The following is a 19,805-nucleotide window of genomic DNA, read 5'->3' on the forward strand; positions in this document are numbered from 1 at the left end:
GCCATCCCCATCAAGCTACCAATGACTTTCTTCACAGAATTGGAAAAAAACACTTTAAAGTTCATATGGAACCAAAAAAGAGCCCTCATTGCCACGTCAATCCTAAGCCGAAAGAACAAAGCTGGAGGCATCAAGCTACCTGACTTCAAACTATACTACAAGGCTACAGTAACCAAAACAGCATGGTACTGGTACCAAAACAGAGATATAGACCAATGGAACAGAACAGAGCCCTCAGAAATAATGCTGCATGTCTACAACTATCTGATCTTTGACAAACCTGACAAAAACAAGCAACGGGGAAAGGATTCCCTATTTAATAAGTGGTGCTGGGAAAACTCTGGCTAGCCATATGTAGAAAGCTGAAACTGGATCCCTTCCTTACACCTTATACAAAAATTATTTCAAGATGGATTAAAGACTTACATGTTAGACCTAAAAACTATAAAAACCCTAGAAGAAAACCTAGGCAGTACCATTCAGGACATAGGCATGGGCAAGAACTTCATGTCTAAAACACCAAAAGCAATGGCAACAAAAGCCAAAATTGACAAATGGGATCTAATTAAACTAAAGAGCGTCTGCACAGCAAAAGAAACTACCATCAGAGTGAACAGGCAACCTACAGAATAGGAGAAAATTTTTGCAACCTACTCATCTGACAAAGGGCTAATATCTAGAATCTACAATGAACTCAAACAAATTTACAAGAAAAAAACAACCCCATCAAAAATTGAGTGAAGGATATGAACAGACACTTCTCAAAAGAAGACATTTACGCAGCCAACAGACACATGAAAAAAAGCTCATCATCACTGGCCATCAGAGAAATGCAAATCAAAACCACAATGAGATACCATCTCACACCAGTTAGAATGGCCATCATTAAAAAGTCAGGAAACAACAGGTGCTGGAGAGGATGTGGAGAAATAGGAACACTTTTACACTGTTGGTGGGACTGTAAACTAGTTCAACCATTGTGGAAGTCAGTGTGGCGATTCCTCAGGGATCTAGAACTTGAAATACCATTTGACCCAGCCATCCCATTACTGGGTATATACCCAAAGGATTATAAATCATGCTGCTATAAAGACACATGCACACATATGTTTATTATGGCACTATTCACAATAGCAAAGACTTGGAACCAACCCAAATGTCCATCAATGATAGACTGGATTAAGAAAATGTGGCACATATACACCATGGAATACTATGCAGCCATAAAAAAGGATGAGTTCATGTCCTTTGTAGGGACATGGATGAAGCTGGAAACAGTCATTCTCGGTAAACTATCGCAAGGACAAAACCCAAACACTGCATGTTCTCACTCATAGATGGGAATTGAACAATGAGAACACATGGACACAGGAAGGGGAACATCACACACCGGGGACTGTTGTGAGGTGGGGGATGGGGGAGGGATAGCATTAGGAGATATACCTAATGCTAAATGAGGAGTTAATGGGTGCAGCACACCAACACGGCACATGTATACATATGTAACAAACCTGCATGTTGTGCACATGTACCCTAAAACTTAAAGTATAATAATAAAATTAAAAAAAAAGAAATAGACAATTCCATAGAAAAACAAGCATAAACAGTGTACAGACAAATCACAGAGAACAAAACAAAGATAAAATAAATGGCCAACAAGCATGTTTTTATTTTTTTATTTTTTATGTATTCATTTTTTTTAGGAGACCATTTTTATTCAAGAACTGAGTTCCAAAGAAGCTTTCTAGGGCAAACACAATTTTTTTCCCCATAGAAAGTGGTCAATAAATGTCAGTGAGATAATTTGATTGAAAGAGGTATGTGAGATATCTTCAATATTTATGTAAACATAAAGGTACCCAATAAATAGGCTATGTTTGTAAATGTTTTGCAGTCCATTTTTTTAAGCTTGAAGAGTACCATGGTGAATGCCAATGACATTTTCTTGCATCTTTCAAAGGGAATATATGCTTGCCCTACTTCCTACCTATGAAAGTTTCTAATTTGAGAGTTAAGGGATAAAGGAATGCCTTTGTAAACTTGTTATCATTTATATGATATACAATTTTTGGCACAGCTGTTATAAAAATGTGTGACAGAAATATAAGGTATATTGAATATTTATCTCTTGATAATGCCCTGTTTCTGTCTTATTTATTTAACAAAATTGTCTGTGGTACATATTTGGAAAACATGATTTCATATTTTTAAGGGCTTTCAATTCACAAAATGTCAGTGAAAAAAATAATAATATAATAATTATTAGGAAATTTAACAGACTTCTTTTCATAAAAATATTTAAAGTAAAATTGGATATGAAAAAATACATAGAAGTTTAGAAGCACCTGGCAACCTGACAAATAAATTATTGGCAATGAAACTACCAGGGAACATAATTGTTAAAGAGGATAATGAAATTGAATATTAATAAGCTTAATAAAGTTTATTTTGACCCCAAATAGGTAAGACCCCAGAGACACAGAAAATTATACCTAGTATGTCCAGACCTGAATATTGTATTTAGTACAATTTATCATGCATGTTTTTAAAAGAACTAACCTAACCCATTTTTCCAGCAAGAAGGAGACATATATATAGAGAGAGTTATTTTAGAATTTTACTTTTATTGATGTTTGAATTTATTTGGGTTTGTACCAGAAAAAAACAAGGAAATATTGTTTAACTGGGTGGATACTGGTATACCAGCTGACGAAATAGTGACAAAATGGAAAGTCATACAGGACGACTGGTCCAGTGTTAAACAAATTTGGTTTTAGATGTGGGTGTTTGTCTCCAATGATCTGGAATTCAAGGGAGGGATTTTTTATATATATAGATTTTAGGTAGATGAATTTGAGAATCATCATGTTATAAGTGACGATGGAAGAGTGAAAGCAAATTAGATCATCCAAGGGGAGAAATCAGTTGTCTTTTGTCATTTGTGTTGCTGCAATTAATGAGATTATAATGGTATAAACAAAAAATACTGTGCGATCATATCAGCAAAAGATGACTCTGTCTGGGAGAGATTATGGAAGATACCACATAGATGACAACATTAAGATTGAGAAGTTTGGTGTCCTTTTTTTTTTGAGATGGAGTCTTGCTCTGTCACCCAGGCTGGAGTGCAGTGGCGCCATCTCGGCTCACTGCAACCTCCCCCTCCTGGCTTCAAGTGATTCTCCTGCCACCAACAGTGTAAAAGTGTTCCTATTTCTCCACATCCTCTCCAGCACCTGTTGTTTCCTGACTTTTTAATGATGGCCATTCTAACTGGTGTGAGATGGTATCTCATTGTGGTTTTGATTTGCATTTCTCTGATGGCCAGTGATGATAGGCATTTTTTCATGTGTCTTTTGGCTGCATAAATGTCTTCTTTTGAGAAGTGTCTGTTCATATCCTTTGCCCACTTTTTGATTGGGTTGTTTTTTTCTTGTAAATTTGTTTGAGTTCATTGTAGATTCTGGATATTAGCCCTTTGTCAGATGAGTAGGTTGCAAAAATTTTCTCCCATTCTGTAGGTTGCCTGTTCACTCTGATGGTAGTTTCTTTTGCTGTGCAGACGCTCTTTAGTTTAATTAGATCCCATTTGTCAATTTTGGCTTTTGTTGCCATTGACAAGCATGTTTTTAAAACTAGAAATAACTTAAATGCCCATTAAGGAAAATAGTTAAATAAATTATAGTACATTCATATTACAGAATACCATAAAGCCATAATAAGGAATAAGGTGAATTTTTATTAAGTGAAAAAATCAATAACAATATAGGAATGATCACATCTATACGAACACATTGCTACATTTCTACATATAAAATGTATAGGAAACAGTCTGAAAGAATGCACACCAAATTATTCTGTTTTTAGGAAAAGCAGTAGGATTGGTCAGGGCATGGAATGTAGGCTAAGTGAAGTGAGATTTAAAATTTTTATTCTACATGATTTTCTAGTGTTGGGAATTTTTGACAGTGAGCATACATGCACTTATTACTTGCATAATTCTGAAAACTATTTTAAAAACAACAGAAAATATATGAAAGTCTGTTGGTGTATACAGCATTAATAGTAGTGAAAGTTTAACAGAAAAAATCTGAAAATCTCCCAAAGTTATATAGAAACAGATCTAGCTGACACACTGTGTACCTAGAAATGATTTTGGATCATGTGTAGCTTCACAGAGACCCCTATCCCACCAACCTCCAATCCTCCCACCATACATTGATCCCTTTCTATCTGCTTGGATCATTAGCTATAAATTTAACTTAAAAACAAAGTAAGTTTAATCATTGTACCCTGAGATCTAACATTCAGAGAGTTTCTTCAGGTGCAAATACATCCCATTCTTGGGCTTGAGGATAAAATGGTTGGAGAAAGTAAGAGGCCTGGTGGGGTCTGGAGTCACTCTGAAGTGGAGCAGAATCAAGGCAACGGTTACCTTTAACTCAATCATGGCAAACTCCTGCCCAATGCAGTTCCTGAAGACAAGTGGGAAAGAAAGTGATACTTGAAAAAATGATGTTTCTTCTGACTATAGTAAAATACTAGCACAAGAAGTCTGAAGTACACAGTAAAGTGATATTTTTCCACCAAATGCCATTGAAACTCTTGAACTTCAGACTTAAATTGTTCACTGTGAGAATGTGAGCTGGGAGGCTCCAACATGATGCCTTCCCCATAACAAGGTGGCAGTTGGAGTTACTCATGAAATTATTTCTCTTGCTTTGACGATAGACTGCATTGAGCCTATGAGCAGTAGCTTACATTGTGGGACTGCTTTTGAGGCATGGCCAAAAAGGATGTGACAGAGAATAGGATTGTCCTTTGTAAAACTAACAGATCCTTTGGGGCTCAAATAGGCACCAAGACCTACGGTTCCCTGGAAGAATTTATAGAGCTGAGGAGCTGAAAGGAATAAACTACTCTCAGGTAAACATCTTTGGGTACTTTCGGCAACTTCAAATTGTTCTCACCTTGATCCAGCTGAGAATGGTAAGTAGGCATAGGGGTGTCTCTGATCAGAATTCTCCTGAGAGAACCTCAAGGGGTCAAAGACCTGAAATGAGAGGACAACCTCACCACCATCCCCCAAACAACATGGACACATTTCTTCACCTACCACCTAGCACCGATCAATAGAAATATAATGTGATCTACATGTGTAATTTAAAATGTTCTGCTGGCCACATTTTTAAAAGGTGAAATTAATCTTAATAGAGTTTATTTAACCAAAAATTACCATTCTAACCTGTAATCAATATAAATAATGACTAAAAGGAAATGTTTCACATCTTTTTAGGGTACTATGTCTTCAAAATCCAGCACGTATTTTACACTTGCAGCACAACTCAATTCCAACTGGCCACATTTCACGTGCTCAGTGGCCGTATGTGGCCCGTGGCTACTACACTGGGCAGTGTACCTTCAGACCTGCAGACCTTGCAGCCTCACAGCTCATTTGTCTGATACCCAGGGAAAGAAAAATACTATGGCAAGTGGCATGATTTTCACTATGGAGATGCATCCACTTAGAAATCAAGTCAAAATGATTATGTGGCCAATTGCTACAGAGCCATATACTCCAGCTTCCTATTACATGTAATAGATCTTAAACCTTAGTGGCTTACATGAAAGAAATCACTGATATGCGTCAAGAGTGTTTCAAGAACATAGAATAGTTTTACATTTCTTTTGGCTTTTATGTTTATTTTTGTTTAATTTGTGTCATTTCCCTTAATTATATAGCCACTTCTGTGCTTAGCTACCAAAAAGTGACTTGCACAGCATTAGTTCTTGGAAGTACTTATGTACAAGAGAGAATCGTACCTTTGGGTTTTTCCAGACAGCAGGGTTGTGGTGAAGACCCCAAATACTAAGAACCACGGTGATCCCTGAGAAAGGAGGGAAATAAAAGAGACTGCGGGAGAAAGAGCAAGTTGGGGGCTACTGTTATACTGCTCTTAAACAAGACTTTTGTTCTTGAAGGGAAGAGCTAGCTCCTGGCAATGCTCTGCCTGCTGTAGCTGATGACACCAGTGAGGAGCACCTAAGAGGATGCGGCTTGGGTTGGCACCTCAGCTTTCCACACAACAATTTACTTAATTCATGATTCTATCTTAAGTAGCTGTTGGTGTCATGTCAAAGTGATAAACCATGCTAATGTTTTCTGCTATGTTTAGAAATTACTTAAATATGTGTTTTTTGTTTTTGTTTAGAGTCAGGGTCCGGCCTGTCACTCAGGCTGGAGAGCAGTGGCATGAGCATTGCTCACAGTAACCTTGAACTTCTGAGCTCAAGTGATCCTCCTGCCTCAGTCCCCCAAGTAGGCAGGAATACACGCATGCAACACCGTGCCTGGCTCTCTCTCTCTCTCTCTCTCCTTTTTTTTTTTTTGTAAAGACATAGTCTCCCTATGTTGCCCAGGCTAGTCTCAGACTCCTAACCTCAAGCAGTCTTCCCACCTTGGCCTCACAAAATATTGGGATTATATGCGTCAGCCACTGTGCCTGGCCTAAATACCTATTAATGGACTATTAAGCACTCCTGGAGATAATTTGGGTATAAAAGCACAGAACTGGCTGAGCGCAGTGGCTCACGCTTGTAATCCCAGAATTTTGGGAGGCTGAGGAGGGCTGGTCTCGAGATCAGGATCTTGAGACCAGCCTGGCCAACATGGTGAAAGCCCATCTCTAATAAAAATACAAAAATTTGCCAGGCGTGGTGGTGTGCACCTGTAATCCCAGCTACTCGGGAGGCTGAGGCAGGAGAATTGCTTAAACCTGGGAGGCAGAGGTTGCAGTAAGCTGAGATTACGCCACTGTACTCCAGCCTGGGCTACATAGCAAGACTCTGTCTCGAGAGGAAAACACACACACACACACACACACACACACACACACACACACACACAGAGAACTGTGATTCCATCATGCAGATCCCGTGACAAATTTCCATTCGTGCTGTTCACATATGGAAAGTGGAGAATTTTGGCAAATATCCATGTGGTTTGGGGAGAAACAAGAGTACAAAACAAAGGAGAGAGAATTTGAGGGTTATTTGGTTTCCAGAAATAATTCTAGTTTCCAGAAATTAATTCTGGGTCTGTAAGCAAAGTTACAGTAACAGGCTGTAGGTGTTTGCCAAAAGCAATCCTGTTGGCTTGCCTCCTAAGACATGAATTAATAGAACATTGAATCAGATAATATGTCTCACATGACCCCTCTGCTTCCTATAAGCCCTGCTCAGAAACCTGTGTTGTTCCGAAGAGCTCTAGGCTCCAGACTCAGGGCCTCTGCACGAGTTCTAGCTCTGCTCACATCAGTTAACGTCATCTACACGTTGGGGCTGCCTCTGGATTTTTGGCCACATCAAAAGTATTTAAAAGTGTTCAGTAAACTGTAAATCATTGTATAAGCATCTGTTAACATTGGATTCCAAGGGGAAAAATGAGATAATGGGTTTGAAGGCTCTATATTAACTATTAAATGTTATACATTTATAAGGGTGATATTATGATGATGAGGCCAAAGATCCCCCTTGGTCTTTCAGATAAAGACACTGGTACTATTTTCCATGAAGTTTCAGCTCGGTCTCAAACTCAGCCAAACAAAGATTATCTTAGAAATGATGTCCCACAATGGAAGAGACCCTGGGCTGGGATTCCAGAGACATGGATTCTGGGCTTAGCTTTGCTGCAACTGGCTATGTGCCTTCGGGAAGGTCATTGAAATTCACGTCTGACCAAAGCATTATCCTCTGAGCTCCTCATAGGTGATTAAACCTAAGCCACATGTTAGAATTATCTTTTGACTTCTCCAAGTGCTAAGAGACTCACTAATCTCTGCCACTGTGGTCTCCAGGATCCCACAGCCTCTAGGACCTGCTTAGGAAAAGAATGTAAAGACCTGCAGGCAATGTGCATCCATCTGGGAAGGTGAGTGGCTTGCTGAGATCTCTGGAAATGGACGGGACTGCAGGAATCAATCGGCAAGTCTCCTTGATGCACATCGTGGTGTACGACATCTCACCCAGCTGGTCCCTGTGAGGATGAGGGAGGGAAGGGACTCAGATATCCTCACCAGTTTCCTTTTTTTCTGTTTTCTGTTTGTTCCTGGTAATTACTACCCTCAGGTTAAAGCCATTTTGCCACTGGTTTATGTAACAGAATGTTAAAATGGGACTCTCTGCCTCAGGATGAGCTGAGGTCCCAAAGGCAGAGGAACCAAAGAAATATATCATGTATCCTTATTATAAAGTGAGCTGCTAAACTACCAGTAAAACATTTGCTAAGGAGATTTCTAAAAACCAGTTTTGTAACTCTTAGCTCATCATATAAAGTAATAATGCATAAAAATGGCGAAGGATTAAAGAGGAGAGGCTTAAGAATTTTGAGAGAGAAAATTCTTTAAAGTGTTGTTGGAATGCCAGAGTGCCATGGAAAAGGAAGGGTGCTTCCCCCATCTTAAACAAGAGGTTTCAAGAGGATCACTTAGATGATCTGACTTGTGCTCCTTGGAGTTTGGGGAGTATAGGACTGATGTGAAAGGCTGTAACTCAGAACAGACAGAAAGGCAGAGGACAGCAGCAGAGGCAAGGCAAGGATGGGCAACTGTGTCCTTAAACCAATTAACTGGCAAGAGGGAAAGCTCTGGGACCAGCTTGAAAAAGTCTCTGCCTAAGGACAATTATTCTCTTGTCCCCTGAATCACCACTGGAAAGTTCTAGTGAGAGAGTCTCCAAGAAAGGGAGTTTCCTCTTGAGAGAAGGGAAGCATGGAATATCCACCAAGCTTTGGCACGATCACAATCGTACCAGCCCTTTACTCCTTATCCCCTTTCCTCCTAAAACCATTCCTGGAAGGGCCAGAAACAGCAGCTACTGGGTATTGAGGAGCTAGTCAGTAAGAATAAGTCGATGATAAACCCCTTGCCCACTGCTGGCTTCTAGGACCAAAGAAGTACCAAGCTGGGATGGAAAGAAAAGCTCAAGTGGATAAGTATTTGGAAGTTTCATTATTACACTGGGCCAGACAGTTTAATTACTGACATAAGATTGTTCTTGTGATTTAAATGAATGAGAACTCTATGAGACTTACTCAGGATCTTTCCCCAGAGATAAAAAGAACTTGCTCCACAAAGGAGGTTGAAAGTTTATAAGTGGAAGAAGAATAAAGTTGTTTTTTTTTTTTTTATTTTTTTAATTTTTTTATTTTTATTTTTATTATACTTTAGGGTTTTAGGGTACATGTGCACAATGTGCAGGTTTGTTACATATGTATCCATGTGCCATGTTGATTTCCTGCACCCATTAACTCGTCATTTAGCATTAGGTGTATCTCCTAATGCTGTCCCTCCCCCCTCCCCCCACCCCACAATAGTCCCCGGAGTGTGATGTTCCCCTTCCTGTGTCCATGAGTTCTCATTGTTCAATTCCCACCTATGAGTGAGAACATGCGGTGTTTGGTTTTTTGTCCTTGCAATAGTTTACTGAGAATGATGTTTTCCAGTTTCATCCATGTCCCTACAAAGGACACGAACTCATCATTTTTTATGGCTGCATAGTATTCCATGGTGTATATGTGCCACATTTTCTTAATCCAGTCTATCGTTGTTGGACATTTGGGTTGGTTCCAACTCTTTGCTATTGTGAATAGTGCCGCAATAAACATACGTGTGCATGTGTCTTTATAGCAGCATGATTTATAGTCCTTTGGGTATATACCCAGTAATGGGATGGCTGGGTCAAATGGTATTTCTAGTTCGAGATCCCTGAGGAATCGCCACACTGACTTCCACAATGGTTGAACTAGTTTACAGTCCCACCAACAGTGTAAAAGTGTTCCTATTTCTCCACATCCTCTCCAGCACCTGTTGTTTCCTGATTTTTTAATGATGGCCATTCTAACTGGTGTGAGATGGTATCTCACTGTGGTTTTGATTTGCATTTCTCTGATGGCCAGTGATGATGAGCATTTCTTCATGTGTTTTCTGGCTGCATAAATGTCTTCTTTTGAGAAGTGTCTGTTCATGTCCTCTGCCCACTTTTTGATGGGGTTGTTTGTTTTTTTCTTGTAAATTTGTTTGAGTTCATTATAGATTCTGGATATTAGCCCTTTGTCAGATGAGTAGGTTGCAAAAATTTTCTCCCATTCTGTAGGTTGCCTGTTCATTCTGATGATAGTTTCTTTTGCTGTGCAGAAGCTCTTTAGTTTAATGAGATCCCATTTGTCGATTTTGGCTTTTGTTGCCATTGCTTTTGGTGTTTTAGACATGAAGTCCTTGCCCACGCCTATGTCCTGAATGGTATTGCCTAGGTTTTCTTGTAGGATTTTAATGGTTTTAGGTCTAACATATAAGTCTTTAATCCATCTTGAATTAATTTTTGTATAAGGTGTAAGGAAGGGATCCAGTTTCCGCTTTCTACATATGGCTAGCCAGTTTTCCCAGCACCATTTATTAAATAGGGAATCCTTTCCCCATTTCTTGTTTTTGTCAGGTTTGTCAAAGATCAGATAGTTGTAGCTATGCGGCATCATTTCTGAGGGCTCTGTTCTGTTCCATTGATCTATGTCTCTGTTGTGGTACCAGTACCATGCTGTTTTGGTTACTGTAGCCTTGTAGTATAGTTTAAAGTCAGGTAGCGTGATGCCTCCAGCTTTGTTCTTTTGGCTTAGGATTGACTTGGCGATGCGGGCTCTTTTTTGGTTCCATATGAACTTTAAAGTAGTTTTTTCCAATTCTGTGAAGAAAGTCATTGGTAGCTTGATGGGGATGGCATTGAATCTATAAATTACCTTGGGCAGTATGGCCATTTTCACGATATTGATTCTTCCAACCCATGAGCATGGAATGTTCTTCCATTTGTTTGTATCCTCTTTTATTTCATTGAGCAGTGGTTTGTAGTTCTCCTTGAAGAGGTCCTTCACATCCCTTGTAAGTTGGATTCCTAGGTATTTTATTCTCTTTGAAGCAATTGTGAATGGGAGTTCACTCATGATTTGGCTCTCTTTTTGTCTGTTATTGGTGTACAAGAATGCTTGTGATTTTTGTACATTAATTTTGTATCCTGAGACTTCGCTGAAGTTGCTAATCAGCTTAAGGAGATTTTGGGCTGAGACAATGGGGTTTTCTAGATATACAATCATGTCATCTGCAAACAGGGACAATTTGACTTCCTCTTTTCCTAATTGAATACCTTTTATTTCCTTCTCCTGCCTGATTGCTCTGGCCAGAACTTCCAGCACTATGTTGAACAGGAGCGGTGAGAGAGGGCATCCCTGTCTTGTGCCAGTTTTCAGAGGGAATGCTTCCAGTTTTTGCCCATTCAGTATGATATTGGCTGTGGGTTTGTCGTAGATAGCTCTTATTATTTTGAGATACATCCCATCAATACCTAATTTATTGAGAGTTTTTAGCATGAAGGGTTGTTGAATTTTGTCAAAGGCCTTTTCTGCATCTATTGAGATAATCATGTGGTTTTTGTCTTTGGTTCTGTTTATATGTTGGATTACATTTATTGATTTGCGTATGTTGAACCAGCCTTGCATCCCAGGGATGAAGCCCACTTGATCATGGTGGATAAGCTTTTTGATGTGCTGCTGGATTCGGTTTGCCAGTATTTTATTGAGGATTTTTGCATCAATGTTCATCAAGGATATTGGTCTGAAATTCTCTTTTTTGGTTATGTCTCTGCCAGGTTTTGGTATCAGGACGATGCTGGCTTCATAAAATGTGTTAGGGAGGATTCCCTCTTTTTCTATCGATTGGAATAGTTTCAGAAGGAATGGTACCAGTTCCTCCTTGTACCTCTGGTAGAATTCGGCTGTGAATCCATCAGGTCCTGGACTCTTTTTGGTTGGTAAGCTATTGATTATTGCCACAATTTCAGAACCTGTTATTGGTCTATTCAGAGATTCAACTTCTTCCTGGTTTAGTCTTGGGAGGGTGTATTTGTCGAGGAATTTATCCATTTCTTCTAGATTTTCTAGTTTATTTGCATAGAGGTGTTTGTAGTATTCTCTGATGGTAGATTGTATTTCTGTGGGATCGGTGGTGATATCCCCTTTTTCGTTTTTTATTGCATCTATTTGATTCTTCTCTCTTTTCTTCTTTATTAGTCTTGCTAGCGGTCCATCAATTTTGTTGATCTTTTCAAAAAACCAGCTCCTGGATTCATTAATTTTTTGAAGGGTTTTTTGTGTCTCTATTTCCTTCAGTTCTGCTCTGATTTTAGTTATTTCTAGCCTTCTGCTAGCTTTTGAATGTGTTTGCTCTTGCTTTTCTAGTTCTTTTAATTGTGATGTTAGGGTGTCAATTTTGGATCTTTCCTGCTTTCTCTTGTGGGCATTTAGTGCTATAAATTTCCCTCTACACACTGCTTTGAATGTGTCCCAGAGATTCTGGTATGTTGTGTCTTTGTTCTCGTTGGTTTCAAAGAACATCTTTATTTCTGCCTTCATTTCATTATGTACCCAATAGTCATTCAGGAGCAGGTTGTTCAGTTTCCATGTAGTAGAGCGGTTTTGAGTGAGTTTCTTAATCCTGAGTTCTAGTTTGATTGCACTGTGGTCTGAGAGACAGTTTGTTACAATTTCTGTTCTTTTACATTTGCTGAGGAGAGCTTTACTTCCAACTATGTGGTCAATTTTGGAATAGGTGTGGTGTGGTGCTGAAAAGAATGTATATTCTGTTGACTTGGGGTGGAGAGTTCTATAGATGTCTATTAGGTCCACTTTATGTAGAGCTGAGTTCAATTCCTGGATATCCTTGTTAACTTTCTGTCTCGTTGATCTGTCTAATGCTGACAGTGGGGTGTTAAAATCTCCCATTATTATTGTGTGGGAGTTTAAGTCCCTTAGTAGGTCACTCAGGACTTGCTTTATGAATCTGGGTGCTCCTGTGTTGGGTGCATATATATTTAGGATAGTTAGCTCTTCTTGATGAATTGATCCCTTTACCATTATGTAATGGCCTTCTTTGTCTCTTTTGATCTTTGTTGGTTTAAAGTCTATTTTATCAGAGACTAGGATTGCAACCCCTGCCTTTTTTTGTTTTCCAGTTGCTTGATAGATCTTCCTCCATCCCTTTATTTTGAGTCTATGTGTGTCTCTGCACGTGAGATGGGTTTCCTGAATACAGCACACTGATGGGTCCTGACTCCTTATCCAGTTTGCCAGTCTGTGTCTTTTGATTGGAGCATTTAGCCCATTTACATTTAACGTTAATATTGTTATGTGTGAATCTGATCCTGTCATTATGATGTTAGTTGGTTATTTTGCTCGTTAGTTGCTATAGTTTCTTCCTAGTCTCGATGGTCTTTACAATTTGGCATGTTTTTGCAGTGGCTGGTACCGGTTGTTCCTTTCCATGTTTAGTGCTTCCTTCAGGAGCTCTTTTAGGGCAGGCCTGGTGGTGACAAAATCACTCAGCGTTTGCTTGTCTGTAAAGTGTTTTATTTCTCCTTCACTTATGAAGCTTAGTTTGGCGGGATAGGAGATTCTGGGTTGAAAATTCTTTTCTTTAAGAATGTTGAATATCGGCCCCCACTCTCTTCTGGCTTGTAGAGTTTCTGCTGAGAGATCAGCTGTTAGTCTGATGGGCTTCCCTTTGTGGGTAACCCGACCTTTCTCTCTGGCTGCCCTTAACATTTTTTCTTTCATTTCAACTTTGGTGAATCTGACAATAATGTGTCTTGGAGTTGCCCTTCTCGAGGAGTATCTTTGTGGCGTTCTCTGTATTTCCTGAATCTGAATGCTGGCCTGCCTTGCTAGATTGGGGAAGTTCTCCTGGATAATATCTTGCAGAGTGTTTTCCAACTTGGTTCCATTCTCCCCATCATTTTCAGGTACACCAATCAGACGTAGGTTTGGTCTTTTCACATAGTCCCAAATTTCTTGGAGGATTTGTTCATTTCTTTTTATCCTTTTTTCTCTAAACTTCCCTTCTCTCTTCATTTCATTCATTTCATCTTCCATCAGCGATACCCTTTCTTCCAGTTGATCGCATCTGCTACTGAGGCTTCTGCAATCTTCGCGTAGTTCTCGAAACTTGGCTTTCAGTTCCATCGGCTCCTTGAAGCCCTTCTCTCCATTGGTTATTCTAGTTATCCATTCTTCTAATTTTTTTTCAAAGTTTTTAACTTCTTTGCTGTTGTTTTGAATTTCCTCTCGTAGCTCAGAGTAGTTTGATCGTCTGAAGCCTTCTTCTCTCAACTCATCAAAGTCATCCTCCATCCAGCTTTGTTCCGTTGCTGGTGAGGAACTGCGTTCCTTTGGAGGAGGAGAGGTGCTCTGTTTTTTAGAGTTTCCAGTTTTTTTGGTCTGTTTTTTCCCCATCTTTGTGGTTTTATCTACTTTTTGTCTTTGATGATGATGATGTACAGATGGGTTTTTGGTGTGGATGTCCTTTCTGTTTGTTAGTTTTCCTTCTACCAGACAGGACCCTCAGCTGCAGGTCTGTTGGAGTTTACTAGAGGTGCACTCCAGAGCCTGTTTGGCTGGGTGTCAGCAGCGGTGGCTGCAGAACAGCGGATTTTCGTGAGACCACAAATTCAGCTGTCTGATAGTTCCTCTGAAAGTTTTGTCTCAGAGAAGTACCGGGTTGAATGAGGTGTCAGTCTGTCCCTACTGGGGGGGTGCCTCCCAGTTAGGCTGCTCAGGGGTGAGGGACCCACTTTAGGAGGCAGTCTGACCGTTCTCAGATCTCCAGCTGCGTGCTGGGAGAACCACTACTCTCTTCAAAGCTGTCAGTCAGACAGGGACATTTAAGTCTGTGGAAGTTCTTGCAGAGTTTTTGTTTGTCTGTGCCCTGCCCCCAGAGGTGGAGCCTACAGAGGCAGGCAGGCCTCCTTGAGCTGTGGTGGGCTCCACCCAGTTCGAGCTTCCTGGCTGCTTTGTTTACCTAAGCAAGCCTGGGCAATGGCGGGCGCCCCTCCCCCAGCCTCGCTGCCACCTCGCAGCTTGATCTCAGACTGCTGTGCTAGCAATTAGCGAGACTCCGTGGGCATAGGACCCTCCGAGCCAGGTGCGGGACACAATCTCCTAGTGTGCCGTTTTCCAGGCCCATTGGAAAAGCGCAGTTAGGGTGGGACTGACCCGATATTCCAGGTGCCGTCTGCTTCCCCTTTCTTTGACTAGGAAAGGGAACTCCCTGACCCCTTGCGCTTCCCGAGTGAGTCAATGTCTCGCCCTGCTTCGGCTCGCGCACAGTGCGCTTCACCGACTGTCCTGCACCCACTGTTAGGCACTCCCTAGTGAGATGAAACCAGTACCTCAAGCAGAAATGCAGAAATCACCCGTCTTCTGTGTTGCTGGGGCTGGGAGCTGGAGACCGGAGCTGTTCCTATTCGGCCATCTTGGCTCCACCCCCAAGAATAAAGTTTTTTTTAAAATTTGCATCCTACCTAGTCAGATTGGTTCCATAAAATGACTGCATATATTTAGTCTGTTTACCTTATTGTGTTTTTATATGTTTTTCTGATGACTTATTTTGAATGCAGGCTTTGGCCATTAGGTAATGTGAAATTTTAATTTTGAATTCTTTCTTCCTCAAGCTCAGGATAAATAAGAGTAATTCTGGCCGGGTGCGGTGGCTCACACCTGTAATCCCAGCACTTTGGGAGGCCCAGGTGGGCGGATAATCTGAGGTCGGGTGTTCAAGACCAGCCTAACCAACATGGAGCAACCCCATCTCTACCAAAAATACAAAATTAGCCAGGCATGGTGGTGCATGCCTGTAATCCCAGCTACTCAGGAAGGCTGGGGCAGGAGAATCGCTTGAACCCGGGAGGCAGATGTTGTGGTGAGCCGAGAGATTGCGCCACTGCACTCCAGCCTGGGCAACAAGAGCGAAACTCGGTCTCAAAAAAAAAAAAGAAAAAAAGAGTAATTCTGCTTACCCTGGCACTTTCATAATTAAAAAAACAATTTTGTCCATTTCAATCATGGAACAAAAGTTATCTTTCAAAATGCAGGAGAGATAAAGACATCTCCAGATAAACAAAAGTTGAGGGTGTTCACCACTACTAGACCCATCTTAAAAAATGCTACTGTGAATTCTCCAAGTTGAAATGAAAGAATACTAATTAACAACATGAAAATTGAAAACAAAAATCTCACTGATAAAGGTAAATACATAGTCAATTTAGAATACCCTAACAATGTAGTGGTGGTATGTTAATTAATTCTATCTCTAGCATAAAGTTAAAAGCCAAAACTATTAAAAATAACTGTTGCTACAATAATTTGATAAGGGATACACAATAAGGGGACACATCTCCAAAACTAGGTAAATTATGACATCAAAGACATAAAATGGAGGGCAGTTGGTAGAGTAAAAGTGTATAGTTTTTTTTAAGTGTTGAAAGCTAAGCTGTTATCGGTTTAAAGTAGCCTTTTATAACTATGCTTTATGTAAGCCTCATGGTAGCCACAAAGCAAAAACCTATAGTAGAGCAACAAAAGATAAAAAGTAAAAATCAAAGTATACCACTAGAGAAAAGCACCTAATCACAAAGGAAAGGAGTAAGAGAGGAAGAAAGGAACAAAAGATCTATAAAACAACAAGAAAACAATTAACAAAATGGCAGTAATAAGTCCTTGTCTGTCAATAATTACCTTGAATACAAATGAATTAAATTCTCTAATCAAAAGGGTGGCAGAATGAATGAATGAAAAAAACAAGACCCAAGCATATGCCCCTACAGTTTCTCATTTCATCTTTAAGAACACACATAGAGTGAACGTGAAGGGTTGGAAAAAATATTCCATGCAAATAGAAACCAAAAGAGAGCAAAGGCAGCTGAACTTTTATCAGACAAATTAGGCTTTAAGACAAAAACTGTAAAAAGAGACAAGAAGACCATTATATAATGAGAAAGGGGTCAATCAGGAGGATATGATAGTTGTAAATAAATATGTACCCCAAATAGGAACAACTAAATATATAAAGCAAATATTAACCCTATTCAAAAAATTGTGCTGGGATAATTGGCAAGCCACATGTAGAAGCATGAAACTGGATTCTCATCTCTCACCTTATACAAAAATCAACTCAAGATGGATCAAGGACTTAAATCTAAGATCTGAACCATAAAAATTCTAGAACATCAGAAAAACCCTTCTAGATATTGGCTTAGGCAAAGACTTCATGACCAAGAACCAAAAAGCAGATGCAAAACCAAGCCAAAACAAAATAACTCCAAAAAACAACAACAATAAAAAGATAAATAGGTGGGACTTAATTAAACTAAAAAGTTTCTGCACAGCAAAAGAAATAATCAGCAGAGTAAACAGACAACCCAAAGAGTAGGAGAAAATCTTCACAACCTATACATCCAACAAAGGTCTAATATCCGGAACCTATAGGGAACTCAAACAAATTAGCAAGAAAAAAACAAATAATCCCATCAAAAAATGGACAAAGGACATGAATAGACAATTCTCAGAAGAAGATGTACAAATGGTCAACAAATATATGAAAAAATGCTCAACATCACTAACGTTCAGGGAAATGCAAATCAAAACCACAACGCAATACCACCTTACTCCTGCAAGAATGGCCATAATCAAAAAGTCAAATAATAATAGATGTTGGTGTGGATACAGTGAACAGGGAACACTTCTACACTGCTGGTAGGAATATACACTAGTACAACCACTATGGAAAACAGTGTGGAGATTCCTTAAAGAACTAAAAGTAGAACTACCATTTGATCCAGCAATCCCACTACTGGGTATCTACCCAGAGGAAAAGAAGTCATTATATGAAAAAGACACTTGCACCTGCATGTTTGTAGCAGCACAATTTGCAATTGTAAAAATATGGAACCAGCCCAAATACCCATCAATCAAGAGTGGATAAAGAAATTGTGGGATGTATATACCATGGAATACTACTCAGCCGTGAAAAGGAACAAAATAAAGGCATTTGCAGCAACCTGGATGGAAATTGGAGACCAATATTCTAAGTGAAGTAACTCAGGAATGGAGAACCAGACATCATATGTTCTCACTCATAAGTGGGAGGTAAGTTATGAGGATGCAAAGGCATAAGAATGATACAATGGACTTTGGGGACTTGGGGAAAATGGTGGGAGGGAGGTGAGGGATACAAGACTACAAATTGGGTACAGTGTATACTGCTCAGGTGATAGGTGCATCAAAATCTCACAAATCACCATTAAAGAACTTACTTGTAACCAAACGCCACCTGTTACCCAAACTCTATGGAAATAAAACAATTAAATTAAGAAAAAAACACTGGTGAAAGAAATTGAGGAAAACACAAATTGAAAAATACCCTGTGTTCATTAATTGGAAGCATTAAAACTGTTAAAATATCCATACTACCCAAAGATTCAATGCAATCTCCATCAAAATTCCAATGGCATTATTCACAGCAATTGAAAAAAACCCCCTAAAATTTGTATGGAATAAAAAAACTCAAATAGCCAAAGCAATTTTGAGCAAAAAGAGCAAAGCTGGAGGCATCATACTACCTAATCTGAAATCGACTACAGAGCTCTAGTTACCAAAACAGCATAGTGCTTCTAAAAAAAGAGACATATAAACTAATAAAACAGGATAAAGAGTCCAGAAATACACCCACACATTTATTGTCAACTGATCTTCTACAAAGGTGCCAAGAACATACAGTGGTGAAAGGACAGTATCTTCAATAAATGGTGTTGAGAAAACTGGATATGCACTAGTAGAAGAATAAAAGTGGACCTTTATCTCACTCCATATACAAAAATCAACTCAAAATGGATTAAAGATTTAAACATATGACTTGAAACCATAAAACCACTAGAAAAAAAACATAGGGGAAAGTTTCTTGATATTATTCTTGGCAATGATTTTTTGGATACAACTCTGGAAGTATAGTCAACAGAAGAAAAAATAGATAAATGGTTTTGCAGCAAACTAAAAAGCTTCTGCACAACAAAGGAAACAATCAACATAGTGAAGAGACAACTTAAAGGATGGGAGAACGTGTTTGCAAATGATATATCTGATAAGGGGTTAATATTCAAAATATATGAGGAACTCACACAAAAGCAAGAAAACAAATAACTAGATTTAAAAATGAGAAAAACCTAAAATAACATTTCTAAAAACAAGACATGGATGGCCAGCAGGTAAATAAAACAATGCTCAACATCACTAATCATCAGGGAAATGTAAATTAAAACCATAATGAGATGTCACCTCATGCCCATTAGAATGATTATTACCAAAAAGACAAATGTTGGTGAGGATGTAGAGAAAACAGAACCCTTAGACACTTTTGGTTGGAATGTAAATTAGTACAGCCATATGTAAAATGGTACGGAGTTTCCTCAAAAAATGAAAAATAGAACTGCCATATGATGCAGCAATTCCACTTCTGGATATACAACCAAACGAAATGAAATCCGTGTGTTGAAGAGACATCTACATTCCCATGTTCATTGCAGCATTATTCACAATAGCCCAGATATAGAAATCAACTTAAGTGTCCATCTTTGGATAAATGGATAAAGAAAACGTGGTATATATATAAACAATGGACTAACAATTAGCCATAGAAAAGACAAATATCTTGTCATTTATGACAATAGAGATGAATTTGGATGACATTATACTAAGTGAAATAAGCCAGGCACAGAAAGACAAATCCCACATGATCTCACGTGGAAATCTAAAACATTAAACTCATAGAAGCAGAGAGTAGAACAGTGGTTACCAGGGGCTGTGGGAGAATGGGGGATTACAGGGATGTTAGTCAAAGGATACAAAATTTCAGTCAGACAGGAGGAATAAGTTTAGG

General features: G+C 39.3%; 1 protein-coding gene across 2 annotated transcripts in view; it reads right to left on the reverse strand.

Annotated features, from left to right (window-relative positions):
* Window positions 1–3,719: 3,719 nt before the first annotated feature.
* Window positions 3,720–19,805, reverse strand: part of LOC100580500 (cytochrome P450 4X1) — a 50,986-nt gene continuing 34,900 nt past the window's right edge. For both annotated transcript variants that reach the window (XM_030823865.1, XM_003282129.4), the window contains exons 9-12: window positions 7,902–8,035; window positions 5,824–5,888; window positions 4,971–5,053; window positions 3,720–4,475 (exon numbers count right to left, since the gene is read on the reverse strand). In XM_030823865.1, coding sequence (XP_030679725.1) covers window positions 4,301–4,475; window positions 4,971–5,053; window positions 5,824–5,888; window positions 7,902–8,035 — 457 coding nt within the window. In that variant the 3' untranslated portion in view covers window positions 3,720–4,300. The remainder of the gene's footprint in view (window positions 4,476–4,970; window positions 5,054–5,823; window positions 5,889–7,901; window positions 8,036–19,805) is intronic.

This window comes from Nomascus leucogenys, chromosome 12, assembly GCF_006542625.1.
Source record: "Nomascus leucogenys isolate Asia chromosome 12, Asia_NLE_v1, whole genome shotgun sequence".
Taxonomy (NCBI): Eukaryota; Metazoa; Chordata; class Mammalia; order Primates; family Hylobatidae; genus Nomascus; species Nomascus leucogenys.